This window comes from Erithacus rubecula (genome assembly GCF_903797595.1).
Source record: "Erithacus rubecula genome assembly, chromosome: 8".
In the NCBI taxonomy this organism is placed as follows: Eukaryota; Metazoa; Chordata; class Aves; order Passeriformes; family Muscicapidae; genus Erithacus; species Erithacus rubecula.
Window position 1 is genome coordinate 32,309,858 of NC_136659.1, and position 17,894 is coordinate 32,327,751.

The 17,894-nt window shown below is 58.0% G+C and overlaps 4 protein-coding genes across 4 annotated transcripts; all 4 read right to left on the reverse strand.

Moving 5' to 3' along the window:
- Window positions 1–267: 267 nt before the first annotated feature.
- Window positions 268–1,855, reverse strand: LOC306804545 (uncharacterized protein; the record flags this gene model as incomplete). The annotated part of the gene is made up of 4 exons (XM_079311283.1): window positions 1,839–1,855; window positions 1,286–1,453; window positions 783–847; window positions 268–669 (listed from the first exon to the last, which is right to left on the reverse strand). Exons 2-4 carry the CDS (start codon window positions 1,401–1,403, stop codon window positions 268–270), a joined length of 585 nt encoding a protein of 194 aa, XP_079167409.1. The 5' UTR covers window positions 1,404–1,453; window positions 1,839–1,855.
- Window positions 1,856–2,800: 945 nt separating this feature from the next.
- On the reverse strand, window positions 2,801–5,512 carry LOC306804469 (maestro heat-like repeat-containing protein family member 6). Its single transcript, XM_079311068.1, has 6 exons — window positions 5,226–5,512; window positions 4,861–4,996; window positions 4,445–4,632; window positions 4,220–4,357; window positions 3,829–3,943; window positions 2,801–2,969 (listed from the first exon to the last, which is right to left on the reverse strand). Exons 1-6 carry the CDS (start codon window positions 5,363–5,365, stop codon window positions 2,832–2,834), a joined length of 855 nt encoding a protein of 284 aa, XP_079167194.1. The 5' UTR covers window positions 5,366–5,512; the 3' UTR covers window positions 2,801–2,831.
- A 311-nt stretch (window positions 5,513–5,823) lies between these two features.
- Window positions 5,824–7,442, reverse strand: LOC306804546 (uncharacterized protein; the record flags this gene model as incomplete). The annotated part of the gene is made up of 4 exons (XM_079311284.1): window positions 7,426–7,442; window positions 6,873–7,040; window positions 6,339–6,403; window positions 5,824–6,225 (listed from the first exon to the last, which is right to left on the reverse strand). Exons 2-4 carry the CDS (start codon window positions 6,988–6,990, stop codon window positions 5,824–5,826), a joined length of 585 nt encoding a protein of 194 aa, XP_079167410.1. The 5' UTR covers window positions 6,991–7,040; window positions 7,426–7,442.
- A 946-nt stretch (window positions 7,443–8,388) lies between these two features.
- On the reverse strand, window positions 8,389–13,134 carry LOC306804240 (uncharacterized protein; the record flags this gene model as incomplete). Its single annotated transcript, XM_079310559.1, has 11 exons — window positions 8,389–8,557; window positions 9,417–9,531; window positions 9,808–9,945; window positions 10,033–10,220; window positions 10,449–10,584; window positions 10,814–10,961; window positions 11,046–11,067; window positions 11,489–11,812; window positions 11,926–11,990; window positions 12,300–12,503; window positions 13,023–13,134. 11 exons carry the CDS (start codon window positions 13,132–13,134, stop codon window positions 8,420–8,422), a joined length of 1,590 nt encoding a protein of 529 aa, XP_079166685.1. The 3' UTR covers window positions 8,389–8,419.
- Between the last annotated feature and the right edge of the window lie 4,760 nt (window positions 13,135–17,894).

Genomic DNA, 17,894 nt, shown 5'->3' on the forward strand with positions numbered 1-17,894 from the left:
ATGGTATCTCCCTGACTTCCCCTAGAGCCTGTCTTGTGGTTCAGTCCTTTCCCCTCCCCTTTCCCCTCCGCCCTAAGCTGACTGGCTGGGATCTGGTTTCCCTCCGCCCCTGGCGGGGGGTTTAAAGATTACAGCCGGGCATTTCTATTTCCTCCTTCTCCCTGGAAGCCATCCGGAAGAAAGGTAAGAAACCCCTTTGTGGCAAGGAGCCTCTTTTGTTCTCTTTTCTCCTTGCTGCAGGGCTCTGGGCTTCCTCCTAGTACTGAGCTAGCCAGAGGGAAGCCCAGATAGCTCTAGCACCAGACGATCCTGGGAGGCCTTCAGCCCTGGCCCCAGGGTGCCTACCTGCTCTGGAGAAAAAACATTTCCCTCTTGCTGGGAAATGTCCAGAGTGGGAGCAGGAGCGGCACTCTGGCTGAGCACGGAGCCCGTATCTGAGCTGCTCCATGCGAGGGTGTCTGTGCTGGCCATGCTCTCGGGGCGGGTCGTGCCAGCCATCGCGCTGCCCTCAGCCGCTGCCATGGCAGAGCCTGCTGCGCATGCAGAGGACTCTGTGCTGGCAGCAGGCTCTGCCTGCAGCTCGCTGGGCCTGCAGTCGGGCTGGGCTGTGCCCTGGCTCGCTGTGGCTCTGGTCTTCCTACGCCGATGGCACAGGAAGCTCCGCAGCAGCTGCAGCAGAACGAAGGGCGGTAAGGGAGGGACGCACCATGGAGCGCTCCCGGCGCGGTGCTGGCCCCAGCAGGGACAGCAGGCCCGGCCCAGGTGGGGATGGCCGCAGGTACCTGCACAGCTCGGCGGAAGCGGCCACGGGCGGGATCCTGCTCCTGTGTCCGGTCCTTCCCTGCATCTGGTACAGAGCGAGTGCAGCCAGAGGTGAGTGGCCCCAGGAGAGGGCAGAGAACACAGCCCAGCCCTGCGCTGCCCGGCCAGGGACAGCCAGCAGGCCAGGGGACAGAGCACGGCCGCTGGGAGAGAAGCCCCGGCCCCTGTGCGTAGGCATGTTCACAGAGGATGGGATGGGAAGGGATGGGATGGGATGGGATGGATGGGATGGGATGGGATGGGATGGGATGGGATGGGATGGGATGGGATGGGATGGGATGGGATGGGATGGGATGGGATGGGATGGGATGGGATGGGATGGGATGGGATGGGATGGGATGGGATGGGATGGGATGGGATGGGATGGGATGGGATGGGATGAGATGGCGTGGGATGGCATGGGATGGGATGGGGCCAAGGTGATTCTGAGCACCAGTCCTGTGGCCCAGGCTCTGCCACTCACCATCCTGCAGGGGTTGCAACTGCTCCGGCTCTTGAGGCAGCTCTGATGGGGCAGCTGCTGGGCCTTTCTTCTTTTTTCCCCGAAGGGTCTTGAACAGGCTGAATACTCTGCCTGCCATCTCGCTGTGTGACCTTGAGGGCTCCTTCGAGACGGATCCCTCAGAAAGGTCTGAGCAGCGAGTGTCGCAGTCGCCACTTGAAGGGGCCTGCGACAGGGAAACCTTTTCAAGGCTGCAGGACAACAAGTCCTGCGCTCTGCTCTCGAGGGCTCCTGCCGCAATGACAGGAGACTCCTCGTGAGCAACTGATGTCAGTGAGTCCCACGGCCTGGCCACGAGGGCACCGGCCGCAGGGATGGCAGATGCCTCAAAAGAGCTCCGAGACACGGAGTGGCGCAGTCTGGCCGCGAGGCCAGCCGCAGGAGTAGTGCTTGGCAAAGCTCCGGTCAGGCACGATCGAGCTGGCTCTGTGAGGTGTCGTCAGAGCTCCGCTCTCTGCGTCCTGTCCCGTCGCGAGCACCAAGCACTCTGGCGTGGCTGCGTCGCTGCCAGCACCTGTGTCAGCGCGTGTCACAAAGGGCCCTTGGACACCCTGTTGCACTCGGTTCCACGGTCACTGTGCTCCACCGTGTCACAAAGGGCCTTGGACACCCTGTTGCAGTCGGTTCCACGGTCACTGTGCTCCACCGTGTCACAAAGGGCTGCTTGGACACCCTGCCACGGGCCCTGGGGCCGCCCCCAGCCCACCCAAAGTGCCTCGGTGGCTAAGACAGCCCGGGACACACCCAGACCGGCCAAGTGCTCAGGGAAGGACTCTGCACCGTGCCTGGCCCTTGCAGCGAGCTCGCTGGGGGGCCTGGAGCAGGGCAGGCACCAGCCAGCAAGTGGCAAAAGCATCTCGGCCAGGGTTGAAAAACACACCAGATAGGGAAGATGGCATTAGTGTGTGCAATAAAGGTGTTTGAATTCAGAGCTCTTTGAAAGTGCTTTGGGGCTCTCAGCTGGGCAGAGATGGTGCGGCTCACACCTGTGCTCAAAGCAGGGGAACACACCCTGCTGCAGGCGCTTGGCTTGGGCTCCGCAGGACCTGGCAGATGCCAAAGCTGTTCTTCACAGCCTTCTCCCTTCCCACAACCTTCTGCTAAGGGCAAGGAGCCTCAAGGAGGCCCTGAAAGGAGTGCAGGGAGCCAAAGGGACACAGCCGCACCTACATCACTGGGGCTCCCGGGGAAGCACGACCTTTAACCTAACGCTGTTGTGCAAGGGGACCTGCAGGACAGGGACCTTTGCAGCCTGTGCTGCTCCTGTTGCTTTCTGTCTGTGCAAAGAGCACAGCCAGAAGAGAACGGCAGCAGGGCCCTGTGTGTGCCAGGGCTCAGGTTTGGCGCGGCTCAGGGCCTAAAGACATGGTGGTAACGTGAACAAAGCAAACTTTATTAAGGCAACGCGAAGCGAAGGGGTGAGCGGGGAGGCAAAACTGGGGATGGGCAGGTATGGGGGGCAGAGGAGAAAGGGAGATGGCAGGAGCTGCTGGAGCTTGCCACAGGCTCAGCTGTTACAATCAAGAGCTGTGCCTGGAGCTCCTGCTGCTCCGGTCTGCTCTTCAGCTGGCCCCGTCTTCAATGGCAAGGAGCGGTCGCCAAAGGACGCTGGCTCTTCTGCCGCTTGGTTCTTGTCCGGCAGCTGCTGCGGAGAGCGCCAGGAGGGAAGGCTCAGCACGGGCTCTGCCCCTCGGCCGGGCCTTCCCTGCGCCCAGTCCCAGCCCGCCGGCCCGCACAGCCCCAAAACTTCCCGGGGTAGAAAGTTTGCGGGCAGCGTCCAGTGCCCGTGGGCACAGAGCCTTACATTCTCAAAGTCTGGCAGGAGTGACCCAGCCAGCTCCGGGGCGGTGGCGCTGAGTATCTTTAGTTCTTCCTCCTGGGGTATATGGGCGAGCGGAGAGAGGGTCATCTCGTCCATCTCTCCACCTGCAGCACCCAGCTGCTCCTCCAGGTGTTGATACAGGCGCCGGATTTCTCCGCTCTGTGTGCAACACAAGGCTCTGCTGTGTAAATCCCACCCGGCTGCCTCAGGGCAGAGGCAGAGGCCTGTCCCGAGGCACTCAGGCGGCTGAAGCGGCAGGCAGGAGAGCTGGGAGCGCTGCCTCAGCTGCCAAATCCCACGCAGGCCCAAGGGGCTGCGTTGCCCAGCCCCACGCTGCCAGCGCAGCATCAGCCACTGCCCCCTTCTCACCAGCGAGGGCTCCTTGCTGAGCATAACGAGGCCTCTGAGCCGCAGCTGCAGCCTGTCCCTGGTGTCGCTCGGCACGTGCCTGGACATGGCCAACAGGGCGCTGTGCCCGTGTTTGCTCATGTCCAGACACTCCAGGACCTGAAAGGCACAGGGCAGTGACAGGGACCCGGCCGGCAGCAGCGCGGAACCGCCTGGGGCCGGGGCCGGGCCCGGGCAGCAGCAGCGGGCGCGCACCGTGCCAGGCGGCTGCGGCTCCCAGAGGCCGGAGAGCTGGGAGGCAGCTCAGCCAGGCAGCGCTGGCCCTCAGGCTCACCTCCACCAAGAACGCCAGGGCCGGCAGGTCCCAGCGTGGCTGGCCCCAGATGGGCAGGCTCAGCAGGTGCGTGGCGATGCAGGGGCACAGGGGGCTCAGGCCATGGCGCATCTCCCTGGCAGGGGGACAAAGGCACCAAGGCCCTGAGCCGGGCAGGCAAACCTCTGCCAGGACTGACTCGCAGAGCTGTGTGGTCTTTGCCCAGCACCCTGCGAGGGTATTTGGGCCCTGGGGGAGGCGGCTGCTCCTGGGCCCCCTCCTCTCCCAGCCTTTTCCAGGCAGCTCGGCCCTCCCTCGGTGCCAAGGCCCTCTGGCCCGCAAGCACGGGGACTGTGTGGGGCACTCCGGGCACAGGGCACCAATTCTGGCAGCACGCAGAAGGGGGTCTCACCTGGCCAGCAGCCCCACTGCGTAGTGCTGGGTGTGGGCACAAAGCAGGGTGTCCCAGACGTGCCTGTCCTCCAGAGCCGCCAGCATTTTGTCGCCGCCCAGTCGGCAGAGCAGAGCCTTCATTGTCTGCACTGCAAACCTGTGTGCAGAGCAAAGCAAAGCCCAGGTCACGCTGGGAGCTCTGGCCCTGGCCACAAGGGCGTGGGAAGGACAGGGCGACTGGCACCTTCTGGGGCTGCTGGGAAGGTGGTGCTCCTCCCGGCACGCTGCCCACACGTTCTCAAGGGCCTGGGGCATCTGCTCTGTGCTGCTGACAATTCGGAAGAGCAGAGCCACGAACAGGCGGGCCGAATGGAGGAGCATTGCTACGTACCACTCGGGCGCGTGGGCAGTCACCCACAGCACCACAGTTGCCTGCAAAAGACAAAGCAGCCCGAGGCAGCGCTCAGTGCCCAGGTGTCCGTGTGGCAGGGCCCCAGGGGAGACGCAGGGGGAGCAGCCGGCCTGCTGCCCCTGAGCCTGTCCCTAGGCCAGCTTCCAGCCAGCGCCCGAGGCTGGGAGCCGCAGGGCGCTGGGCAGAGCACGGAGAGCTGCTGGAGAGGGCACCTGGAGGGTGAGCAAAGGCCAGTGGCAGAAACTCACAGCCAGGGCAAAGACGGCCTCGTTGTCCTCTCTGGAGAAGAAGATGCTGGACTCCATCACAGAGAGCAGCGCTGCAAGCACCTCCTGCACCACCTGTACCGACGAGCCGATGGTTCTCCACATCAGGGTGGCGGCTCTGTGGGAACAGAGCAGTGCATCAGTAGCAGCCCCGTGCAGCTGAGTGGGGCCAGGTGACAGAGCCCCGGAGCCCTGAGGGGCAGGGAGGGAGCATGGCAGCAGGCTCAGCAAACAGGGGGGCCCGAGGGCCCCGGAGCTCTGTGCCTGACCCCACTGCACAGGCCGTGCAGGGCGATGGCCCCAGAGGCTGGTGAGCCCTGAGCTGCCAAGGCACTTTGGCCCCGTACCCGTCACACGATGGGGCACAGCACAGGAGACCCATCACCACGTGGAAAGGGTGTTCTTCCGCCACTGTCACGAGGACATTTTGCAGCCCGGCATCCACCGTGACGCAGCCCATGAGACGCTGGTGAATGTCTCTCAGCATGGCTGGCACCTGGAGGGGGCACAAAAAGGACTTGGAGTGCTGTGCACGGCAGCGAGGCCCCCAGCTTCCCCCAAGAAGCTCTTGCCTTCCCACCGCACTGAGCTGGCCTCAGAGGCTGGGGGGGCACAGGGCACGTGGCTTGAGGGGCCACACTGCTGCATTGCATTCACTTGGTTTGTGTAGCACTGAGAATGGTATCTCCCTGACTTCCCCTAGAGCCTGTCTTGTGGTTCAGTCCTTTCCCCTCCCCTTTCCCCTCCGCCCTAAGCTGACTGGCTGGGATCTGGTTTCCCTCCGCCCCTGGCGGGGGGTTTAAAGATTACAGCCGGGCATTTCTATTTCCTCCTTCTCCCTGGAAGCCATCCGGAAGAAAGGTAAGAAACCCCTTTGTGGCAAGGAGCCTCTTTTGTTCTCTTTTCTCCTTGCTGCAGGGCTCTGGGCTTCCTCCTAGTACTGAGCTAGCCAGAGGGAAGCCCAGATAGCTCTAGCACCAGACGATCCTGGGAGGCCTTCAGCCCTGGCCCCAGGGTGCCTACCTGCTCTGGAGAAAAAACATTTCCCTCTTGCTGGGAAATGTCCAGAGTGGGAGCAGGAGCGGCACTCTGGCTGAGCACGGAGCCCGTATCTGAGCTGCTCCATGCGAGGGTGTCTGTGCTGGCCATGCTCTCGGGGCGGGTCGTGCCAGCCATCGCGCTGCCCTCAGCCGCTGCCATGGCAGAGCCTGCTGCGCATGCAGAGGACTCTGTGCTGGCAGCAGGCTCTGCCTGCAGCTCGCTGGGCCTGCAGTCGGGCTGGGCTGTGCCCTGGCTCGCTGTGGCTCTGGTCTTCCTACGCCGATGGCACAGGAAGCTCCGCAGCAGCTGCAGCAGAACGAAGGGCGGTAAGGGAGGGACGCACCATGGAGCGCTCCCGGCGCGGTGCTGGCCCCAGCAGGGACAGCAGGCCCGGCCCAGGTGGGGATGGCCGCAGGTACCTGCACAGCTCGGCGGAAGCGGCCACGGGCGGGATCCTGCTCCTGTGTCCGGTCCTTCCCTGCATCTGGTACAGAGCGAGTGCAGCCAGAGGTGAGTGGCCCCAGGAGAGGGCAGAGAACACAGCCCAGCCCTGCGCTGCCCGGCCAGGGACAGCCAGCAGGCCAGGGGACAGAGCACGGCCGCTGGGAGAGCAGCCCCGGCCCCTGTGCGTAGGCATGTTCACAGAGGATGGGATGGGAAGGGATGGGATGGGATGGGATGGGATGGGATGGGATGGGATGGGATGGGATGGGATGGGATGGGATGGGATGGGATGGGATGGGATGGGATGGGATGGGAAGTGATGGGATGGGATGGGATGGGATGGGATGGGATGGGATGGGATGGGATGGGATGGGATGGGATGGGATGGGATGGGATGGGATGGGATGGGATGGGATGGGATGGGATGAGATGGCGTGGGATGGCATGGGATGGGATGGGGCCAAGGTGGTTCTGAGCACCAGTCCTGTGGCCCAGGCTCTGCCACTCACCATCCTGCAGGGGTTGCAACTGCTCCGGCTCTTGAGGCAGCTCTGATGGGGCAGCTGCTGGGCCTTTCTTCTTTTTTCCCCGAAGGGTCTTGAACAGGCTGAATACTCTGCCTGCCATCTCGCTGTGTGACCTTGAGGGCTCCTTCGAGACGGATCCCTCAGAAAGGTCTGAGCAGCGAGTGTCGCAGTCGCCACTTGAAGGGGCCTGCGACAGGGAAACCTTTTCAAGGCTGCAGGACAACAAGTCCTGCGCTCTGCTCTCGAGGGCTCCTGCCGCAATGACAGGAGACTCCTCGTGAGCAACTGATGTCAGTGAGTCCCACGGCCTGGCCACGAGGGCACCGGCCGCAGGGATGGCAGATGCCTCAAAAGAGCTCCGAGACACGGAGTGGCGCAGTCTGGCCGCGAGGCCAGCCGCAGGAGTAGTGCTTGGCAAAGCTCCGGTCAGGCACGATCGAGCTGGCTCTGTGAGGTGTCGTCAGAGCTCCGCTCTCTGCGTCCTGTCCCGTCGCGAGCACCAAGCACTCTGGCGTGGCTGCGTCGCTGCCAGCACCTGTGTCAGCGCGTGTCACAAAGGGCCCTTGGACACCCTGTTGCACTCGGTTCCACGGTCACTGTGCTCCACCGTGTCACAAAGGGCCCTTGGACACCCTGTTGCACTCGGTTCCACGGTCACTGTGCTCCACCGTGTCACAAAGGGCTGCTTGGACACCCTGCCACGGGCCCTGGGGCCGCCCCCAGCCCACCCAAAGTGCCTCGGTGGCTAAGACAGCCCGGGACACACCCAGACCGGCCAAGTGCTCAGGGAAGGACTCTGCACCGTGCCTGGCCCTTGCAGCGAGCTCGCTGGGGGGCCTGGAGCAGGGCAGGCACCAGCCAGCAAGTGGCAAAAGCATCTCGGCCAGGGTTGAAAACACACCAGATAGGGAAGATGGCATTAGTGTGTGCAATAAAGGTGTTTGAATTCAGAGCTCTTTGAAAGTGCTTTGGGGCTCTCAGCTGGGCAGAGATGGTGCGGCTCACACCTGTGCTCAAAGCAGGGGAACACACCCTGCTGCAGGCGCTTGGCTTGGGCTCCGCAGGACCTGGCAGATGCCAAAGCTGTTCTTCACAGCCTTCTCCCTTCCCACAACCTTCTGCTAAGGGCAAGGAGCCTCAAGGAGGCCCTGAAAGGAGTGCAGGGAGCCAAAGGGACACAGCCGCACCTACATCACTGGGGCTCCCGGGGAAGCACGACCTTTAACCTAACGCTGTTGTGCAAGGGGACCTGCAGGACAGGGACCTTTGCAGCCTGTGCTGCTCCTGTTGCTTTCTGTCTGTGCAAAGAGCACAGCCAGAAGAGAACTGGCAGCAGGGCCCTGTGTGTGCCAGGGCTCAGGTTTGGCGCGGCTCAGGGCCTAAAGACATGGTGGTAACGTGAACAAAGCAAACTTTATTAAGGCAACGCGAAGCGAAGGGGTGAGCGGGGAGGCAAAACTGGGGATGGGCAGGTATGGGGGGCAGAGGAGAAAGGGAGATGGCAGGAGCTGCTGGAGCTTGCCACAGGCTCAGCTGTTACAATCAAGAGCTGTGCCTGGAGCTCCTGCTGCTCCGGTCTGCTCTTCAGCTGGCCCCGTCTTCAATGGCAAGGAGCGGTCGCCAAAGGACGCTGGCTCTTCTGCCGCTTGGTTCTTGTCCGGCAGCTGCTGCGGAGAGCGCCAGGAGGGAAGGCTCAGCACGGGCTCTGCCCCTCGGCCGGGCCTTCCCTGCGCCCAGTCCCAGCCCGCCGGCCCGCACAGCCCCAAAACTTCCCGGGGTAGAAAGTTTGCGGGCAGCGTCCAGTGCCCGTGGGCACAGAGCCTTACATTCTCAAAGTCTGGCAGGAGTGACCCAGCCAGCTCCGGGGCGGTGGCGCTGAGTATCTTTAGTTCTTCCTCCTGGGGTATATGGGCGAGCGGAGAGAGGGTCATCTCGTCCATCTCTCCACCTGCAGCACCCAGCTGCTCCTCCAGGTGTTGATACAGGCGCCGGATTTCTCCGCTCTGTGTGCAACACAAGGCTCTGCTGTGTAAATCCCACCCGGCTGCCTCAGGGCAGAGGCAGAGGCCTGTCCCGAGGCACTCAGGCGGCTGAAGCGGCAGGCAGGAGAGCTGGGAGCGCTGCCTCAGCTGCCAAATCCCACGCAGGCCCAAGGGGCTGCGTTGCCCAGCCCCACGCTGCCAGCGCAGCATCAGCCACTGCCCCCTTCTCACCAGCGAGGGCTCCTTGCTGAGCATAACGAGGCCTCTGAGCCGCAGCTGCAGCCTGTCCCTGGTGTCGCTCGGCACGTGCCTGGACATGGCCAACAGGGCGCTGTGCCCGTGTTTGCTCATGTCCAGACACTCCAGGACCTGAAAGGCACAGGGCAGTGACAGGGACCCGGCCGGCAGCAGCGCGGAACCGCCTGGGGCCGGGGCCGGGCCCGGGCAGCAGCAGCGGGCGCGCACCGTGCCAGGCGGCTGCGGCTCCCAGAGGCCGGAGAGCTGGGAGGCAGCTCAGCCAGGCAGCGCTGGCCCTCAGGCTCACCTCCACCAAGAACGCCAGGGCCGGCAGGTCCCAGCGTGGCTGGCCCCAGATGGGCAGGCTCAGCAGGTGCGTGGCGATGCAGGGGCACAGGGGGCTCAGGCCATGGCGCATCTCCCTGGCAGGGGGACAAAGGCACCAAGGCCCTGAGCCGGGCAGGCAAACCTCTGCCAGGACTGACTCGCAGAGCTGTGTGGTCTTTGCCCAGCACCCTGCGAGGGTATTTGGGCCCTGGGGGAGGCGGCTGCTCCTGGGCCCCCTCCTCTCCCAGCCTTTTCCAGGCAGCTCGGCCCTCCCTCGGTGCCAAGGCCCTCTGGCCCGCAAGCACGGGGACTGTGTGGGGCACTCCGGGCACAGGGCACCAATTCTGGCAGCACGCAGAAGGGGGTCTCACCTGGCCAGCAGCCCCACTGCGTAGTGCTGGGTGTGGGCACAAAGCAGGGTGTCCCAGACGTGCCTGTCCTCCAGAGCCGCCAGCATTTTGTCGCCGCCCAGTCGGCAGAGCAGAGCCTTCATTGTCTGCACTGCAAACCTGTGTGCAGAGCAAAGCAAAGCCCAGGTCACGCTGGGAGCTCTGGCCCTGGCCACAAGGGCGTGGGAAGGACAGGGCGACTGGCACCTTCTGGGGCTGCTGGGAAGGTGGTGCTCCTCCCGGCACGCTGCCCACACGTTCTCAAGGGCCTGGGGCATCTGCTCTGTGCTGCTGACAATTCGGAAGAGCAGAGCCACGAACAGGCGGGCCGAATGGAGGAGCATTGCTACGTACCACTCGGGCGCGTGGGCAGTCACCCACAGCACCACAGTTGCCTGCAAAAGACAAAGCAGCCCGAGGCAGCGCTCAGTGCCCAGGTGTCCGTGTGGCAGGGCCCCAGGGGAGACGCAGGGGGAGCAGCCGGCCTGCTGCCCCTGAGCCTGTCCCTAGGCCAGCTTCCAGCCAGCGCCCGAGGCTGGGAGCCGCAAGGCGCTGGGCAGAGCACGGAGAGCTGCTGGAGAGGGCACCTGGAGGGTGAGCAAAGGCCAGTGGCAGAAACTCACAGCCAGGGCAAAGACGGCCTCGTTGTCCTCTCTGGAGAAGAAGATGCTGGACTCCATCACAGAGAGCAGCGCTGCAAGCACCTCCTGCACCACCTGTACCGACGAGCCGATGGTTCTCCACATCAGGGTGGCGGCTCTGTGGGAACAGAGCTGTGCATCAGTAGCAGCCCCGTGCAGCTGAGTGGGGCCAGGTGACAGAGCCCCGGAGCCCTGAGGGGCAGGGAGGGAGCATGGCAGCAGGCTCAGCAAACAGGGGGGCCCGAGGGCCCCGGAGCTCTGTGCCTGACCCCACTGCACAGGCCGTGCAGGGCGATGGCCCCAGAGGCTGGTGAGCCCTGAGCTGCCAAGGCACTTTGGCCCCGTACCCGTCACACGATGGGGCACAGCACAGGAGACCCATCACCACGTGGAAAGGGTGTTCTTCCGCCACTGTCACGAGGACATTTTGCAGCCCGGCATCCACCGTGACGCAGCCATGAGACGCTGGTGAATGTCTCTCAGCATGGCTGGCACCTGGAGGGGGCACAAAAAGGACTTGGAGTGCTGTGCACGGCAGCGAGGCCCCCAGCTTCCCCCAAGAAGCTCTTGCCTTCCCACCGCACTGAGCTGGCCTCAGAGGCTGGGGGGGCACAGGGCACGTGGCTTGAGGGGCCACACTGCTGCATTGCATTCACTTGGTTTGTGTAGCACTGAGAATGGTATCTCCCTGACTTCCCCTAGAGCCTGTCTTGTGGTTCAGTCCTTTCCCCTCCCCTTTCCCCTCCGCCCTAAGCTGACTGGCTGGGATCTGGTTTCCCTCCGCCCCTGGCGGGGGGTTTAAAGATTACAGCCGGGCATTTCTATTTCCTCCTTCTCCCTGGAAGCCATCCGGAAGAAAGGTAAGAAACCCCTTTGTGGCAAGGAGCCTCTTTTGTTCTCTTTTCTCCTTGCTGCAGGGCTCTGGGCTTCCTCCTAGTACTGAGCTAGCCAGAGGGAAGCCCAGATAGCTCTAGCACCAGACGATCCTGGGAGGCCTTCAGCCCTGGCCCCAGGGTGCCTACCTGCTCTGGAGAAAAAACATTTCCCTCTTGCTGGGAAATGTCCAGAGTGGGAGCAGGAGCGGCACTCTGGCTGAGCACGGAGCCCGTATCTGAGCTGCTCCATGCGAGGGTGTCTGTGCTGGCCATGCTCTCGGGGCGGGTCGTGCCAGCCATCGCGCTGCCCTCAGCCGCTGCCATGGCAGAGCCTGCTGCGCATGCAGAGGACTCTGTGCTGGCAGCAGGCTCTGCCTGCAGCTCGCTGGGCCTGCAGTCGGGCTGGGCTGTGCCCTGGCTCGCTGTGGCTCTGGTCTTCCTACGCCGATGGCACAGGAAGCTCCGCAGCAGCTGCAGCAGAACGAAGGGCGGTCAGGGAGGGACGCACCATGGAGCGCTCCCGGCGCAGTGCTGGCCCCAGCAGGGACAGCAGGCCCGGCCCAGGTGGGGATGGCCGCAGGTACCTGCACAGCTCGGCGGAAGCGGCCACGGGCGGGATCCTGCTCCTGTGTCCGGTCCTTCCCTGCATCTGGTACAGAGCGAGTGCAGCCAGAGGTGAGTGGCCCCAGGAGAGGGCAGAGAACACAGCCCAGCCCTGCGCTGCCCGGCCAGGGACAGCCAGCAGGCCAGGGGACAGAGCACGGCCGCTGGGAGAGAAGCCCCGGCCCCTGTGCGTAGGCATGTTCACAGAGGATGGGATGGGAAGGGATGGGATGGGATGGGATGGGATGGGATGGGATGGGATGGGATGGGATGAGATGGCGTGGGATGTCATGGGATGGGATGGGGCCAAGGTGATTCTGAGCACCAGTCCTGTGGCCCAGGCTCTGCCACTCACCATCCTGCAGGGGTTGCAACTGCTCCGGCTCTTGAGGCAGCTCTGATGGGGCAGCTGCTGGGCCTTTCTTCTTTTTTCCCCGAAGGGTCTTGAACAGGCTGAATACTCTGCCTGCCATCTCGCTGTGTGACCTTGAGGGCTCCTTCGAGACGGATCCCTCAGAAGGTCTGAGCAGCGAGTGTCGCAGTCGCCACTTGAAGGGGCCTGCGACAGGGAAACCTTTTCAAGGCTGCAGGACAACAAGTCCTGCGCTCTGCTCTCGAGGGCTCCTGCCGCAATGACAGGAGACTCCTCGTGAGCAACTGATGTCAGTGAGTCCCACGGCCTGGCCACGAGGGCACCGGCCGCAGGGATGGCAGATGCCTCAAAAGAGCTCCGAGACACGGAGTGGCGCAGTCTGGCCGCGAGGCCAGCCGCAGGAGTAGTGCTTGGCAAGCTCCGGTCAGGCACGATCGAGCTGGCTCTGTGAGGTGTTGTCAGAGCTCCGCATCTCTGCGTCCTGTCCCGTCGCGAGCACCAAGCACTCTGGCGTGGCTGCGTCGCTGCCAGCACCTGTGTCAGCGCGTGTCACAAAGGGCCCTTGGACACCCTGTTGCAGTCGGTTTCCACGGTCACTGTGCTCCACCGTGTCACAAAGGGCTGCTTGGACACCCTGCCACGGGCCCTGGGGCCGCCCCCAGCCCACCCAAAGTGCCTTGGTGGCTAAGACAGCCCGGGACACACCCAGACCGGCCAAGTGCTCAGGGAAGGACTCTGCACCGTGCCTGGCCCTTGCAGCGAGCTCGCTGGGGGGCCTGGAGCAGGGCAGGCACCAGCCAGCAAGTGGCAAAGGCATCTCGGCCAGGGTTAAAAACACACCAGATAGGGAAGATGGCATTAGTGTGTGCAATAAAGGTGTTTGAATTCAGAGCTCTTTGAAAGTGCTTTGGGGCTCTCAGCTGGGCAGAGATGGTGCGGCTCACACCTGTGCTCAAAGCAGGGGAACACACCCTGCTGCAGGCGCTTGGCTTGGGCTCCGCAGGACCTGGCAGATGCCAAAGCTGTTCTTCACAGCCTTCTCCCTTCCCACAACCTTCTGCTAAGGGCAAGGAGCCTCAAGGAGGCCTTGAAAGGAATGCAGGGAGCCAACGTGACACAGCCGCATCTACATCAGTGGGGGTCCAGGGGAAGTACATTGCTGGAGAAACAAACCTCTCCTCCAAATCATTTCCCCAAATTTGTACGTTTTTCTGGGGAACACACTTAGGAAACACTGGAAGGCTGTATTACTTCTGGTCTTTGCGTCGTAGGTACTCCACCTTGTGCTCATCCTCCATCCCCCGAATGTGTTTCCTCGTGTCGCTCCAGGCGTGCAGCCCTGGGCCTCCTACAAGCACGATCTGCCCTCTGCCTTTTCACTCCCGTCTCAACTCTTGCCTGTGGTCTCAGCAGCTAAACCAGGCTGTTGCCAGCAATAGAGCAGAGCTCTGTTCTCCCAGGAGGCTCTCGTGAACACCTTCCAGGACTCTCCTCTGGTCTCACTTGCTCAGACTGTGTCTGAGGCAGGCACTGCCATTCCTTACTTGTGGGGAGACCCGAGCCCCCAGCAGCTCAGCCAGCGTGCAGGCACTGCCTGACAGCGCTCTTTCCACTGGCATGGTTGTGTCTCTGAGTCTCAGCCACTCTGCTACTGCTGCCGGTGCTGCTTCATTTGCATTTAGACACACACAAGGCTCACTGTTAGGCCTGATATCTGTGACAGAATACCCCAAATGCAAGGAGTTTTGAGTGCTCCAGCAGCTGGAGACCCAAACAAAGTCACAGAATTGTTTATGTTGGAAGGGGCCTTAGAGATCATCTGGTTCCACACCCCTGCCAAGGGCAGGGACACCTTCCACTAGAAATATGAACAGGCTGCCACCCTTGAGTAGGAGCAGTGTAAGTATGGACCATGCATGCTTCATGCAAAGCTCTGCACATCTCTCTGCAAAATGGGGGACACACGCTGAGGTTTGCAAAGATTTCATCTTTAGGGAATTTATGATTGCAAAGTCAGTAAAAAGCACCTCTGGTACAAGAGGATCTGCTGTCAAATAACAAGCTCTCATAGTAGGAGATTAAATCAAAATAATGTGACTTATATTATGTATTTAGAAGCAAACATAAGTGTGGGGAGTTACAAACAACTGAAAATTATATGTTGATTATGGCAACTGTTAGACAACTTAATCTTAAACACAGAATTTTCACTATTGATTTGGCTCCCATATTATTTATAAACAGGCTTAGATCTACTGAATGCCTGCCCCAGCACAAGGAATTTTGCATCCATCAAAAACTGGCCTTAACAATTCAAGTTCTGACTTATCTGATTTCACTGAGAAATGTGGAAGCAAGCAAATCTGCCATTCTGGATTTCCACATCAACAGAAACCAGATAAACATCCCAACCCCTCGACTCCTTGTTTGAACTGTAGTTTTGATTTTCTGCTTTCAGTGAGAGCCCTGCAAACTTAACAGCACTGGAATATCCAAACTGGTTTCTGCTGTGCAGATCTGAGGGGGAACTTTACACTTGACTGTTACATTTATTTTAATGTTTGTTTATATAATTTAATAAACACATCAGTACCATAGATGGAATATAGCAATGTGTAAATACCTCAAAAGTAGTATGCATAACATTTATGGTACATCATAGTCATAGTCATAACACATCAACCACTATTAAAAACCATTTTACATGAATTTTTGCACTTCACACAGCTAAATGTCTTAGATAAGTTTATTCAGCCATTTCTAATGTAACATGCAACATTAAAGGCATTTGCAGTGCCTGTTGACCACTTTAACCAGTTTAATAAGCCGTGAATAATAAGGTACAAGCACAGAAGTGTTGAATAAGTTTAGAGTGAGTCCTCATTATTAAAATATTTATCTCCCAACTAAAAGAAATGTGCTGAACTCATGTGAGTTAGAGTCCCTTTGTGCTTTCAGTAAATATTTTTTCCTTTGTGAGCTCAGTCTGTGTGCACTGTGTGTGGGGGGTGCTTCAGATGAGTCTTTTCCAGAAGTATTTACATTTCTATATGCATGTCACCTTTAATGACAATGAACAGTTGTTAAGGATCTTCTAGAGCTTTGTCTTGCTTAGAACTCCTTCTTCCTGTTGTGCATAAAGAAACTGCTGATTCCATAACTGTGTTAGAGTGTTTGCATTTGGAGCAAACTTCAGCTTTATAACCTGGAAATTTCTTGACTGAGTCATGTTATGTACTTCAGGCAACTTTCAGGTAGCCTCATATGGGGTGGTCATGCAGCCTATTCCATGAGAGCATCTATTTTTGAAAACATAGAGGTGAGACCTGAGAGCATTTACAAACCATTCTGCTCTCTGTTGTTTCACTCTACTGCACATTGCTACACAGACGTAGCAAGTAGATTTTCACAGGAATGTGAACTTTATGCAAGTTCCTTGCCTTTTTGTTCTGTGGAGATACATTCCACATCTTTATTCCTTCTCTAACAGTCCTTAATTTAATTTCATCTTTGTGGCACATGATCATTACACCCATGCACAACCAAATTCCTGTCTGTGTCTTCCCTTGGTCCTTCTCCCATTCAGCAGTGTGTAAAGCCTACTCTGCATTTATCATTCTCCTGCTGCAGCTCCTGCAGAATCTGCTCGCGTGCTGAGGAACAGCCAGAAAAAATCACCACCCAAACATTTGACAAGACTTTGAACACCAGTCATCTGGATTTACTCTGTGGGTCTGCAGCTGGTATTGATCACAAGGAATAACTCTGAAATAGTAAGTTCTGGGAAAGTAAATTGAAACAGCCACCAGGGCTTTTTTTACCCATGCTCCCAAGTATCGAATGTTCCATTATGAAAGCCATTCTGGTTATAATTCTTCCCTTATCCCAACTTCTTTCTGCTGCTTGCTATTTTCAGTAAAACCTAATAAATAGTTTCTCTAGGGTTTTGTTTTCAAGGATACAGAATAGTGGTCGTAACTTGCCTCAGGTGCCTGCTCCCATGGTTACCACATCGAGGTTCAGAGAGCTGTTCGTCTGAGTTTGGACTGTGGGGATGAGGGCTGATGGAGTGAGCCCTTGGCAGGACAGAGAAGCAGCTTGGACACTCCTAAGGTGGCAGAATAATTACTGATTAATTGTCACTGTCCAAGCAGTGGACATTCACAATTTAGTTTTCAACAAGAGATGACATCAGAAGTCTTTAAAAAGCCCCACATCCTTCTTAAAGTCAGGCAAATTAACACAGGTATGTAATATGCCTCATCCTATGGTATTTATAGTTGCAAAACTTTCTTGACCTTCCCCTGAGATGTCAAAATTTTTACTCTCAGCTCTGTCATTTCTTATTTTTGCCCTTCTTCAATAGTATTCCTAGATTTTTTAAAGATCTGTCCACAGCACTGAGCAACAATCAAAGGACGATGAATTTTAGACTTTGATTGCGTGTAAAGCAGAGAGACACCAATGCATCAATATTCTGCTCTGAGCAATGACTGAAGCCTGTTCTCTCACCAGCTTTATGGCTAGAGGAATCTGACTCATAAGAAGGTATTTTATTTAGTTATATCACAGAGCAGGTTGTGCTCTGTGTAGTGCAATGCCTGCTGACTGAGTCTTCAAGATTAGTAATTATTCTCCAAAGATAAGAATCAGAAAAACATCACCTAATCAGTATGCTCTCTTTATTGCACATGTTAGTTGATATTAGCAGTCTGTTTTACTCCAGGCTCTGCAGCATTTTGGACATCTTTTTTGCAACTACTTCAATAAAGTTTTGGTAGAGAGCACAGGGTGTTAAGCACATGTTCAACATTAACAATAATGGCAGTCATGCACATATTGCTATCAGGACTTCATTTGCTAATTACCTCCAAGGCTTTATATTATAAACCAAATGCATTAAGTGTAGCATTTGCCAGAATGCACTTGAGTTTCTTTCATTCATACTTCTGTTCCAGGCTCCAGACAGACCAAATATTCTGATCGTGTCACTCTTTGATGCTAAATTGGATACAAATGTACTCGGGTAATTAATCACACTCAGTGTTTATTGTGCATCTTTCTTATTATTATGCAAGCAGATTTCTCACAGCTTGTAGTTCATTATCAGAGTGCATGAAAACAGCTGATTACCTTTCTTCTCATATAATTACATTAACAGCAAGGCCAACTTCCTTTTCTCCATGTATCTTTGACCATGTGAAATATTCAAGAAAGAATCATCAGGAAAAGAAGAGCAATATTTCACATTATACCGGCTGCAATTACCACTGACAAATGCAGAAATACCCAGCATTCCCATCCCTACAGAAAAAATACCCACAAAAACACAGGAGTGCAGGGAAAAAAAAGACTGAAGAGTAAGTCTAGGTTTAGATAGATTTGGCTGAAGAAACATGTTTTTTCATGGATCTGTGGTTTCATTGTTAAATGATTAAAAAAATCAAAAATTACCATGACCCAATTTGCATCAGTTCACTGACTTTTACTCATCAGCCCTCTGGGTCACTGGAGGTGAGATTTTTTACCTTAGGCAGTTATTGCTTTACTCTGTGTCTATAGTTCCAAAAAAGATCT

Excerpts from the sequence above, each read along its gene's own strand:
- LOC306804469 (XM_079311068.1), bottom strand. The coding sequence starts at position 5,365 with ATGCTGAGAGACATTCACCAGCGTCTCATGGGCTGCGTCACGGTGGAT. Across the intron at positions 3,944-4,219 it reads GCAGTGGGGCTGCTGGCCAG|GGAGATGCGCCATGGCCTGA; the intron begins GTGAGACCCCCT and ends TCCCCCTGCCAG. Across the intron at positions 2,970-3,828 it reads CCCTGGCGTTCTTGGTGGAG|CAGCTGCCGGACAAGAACCA; the intron begins GTGAGCCTGAGG and ends CGCTCTCCGCAG.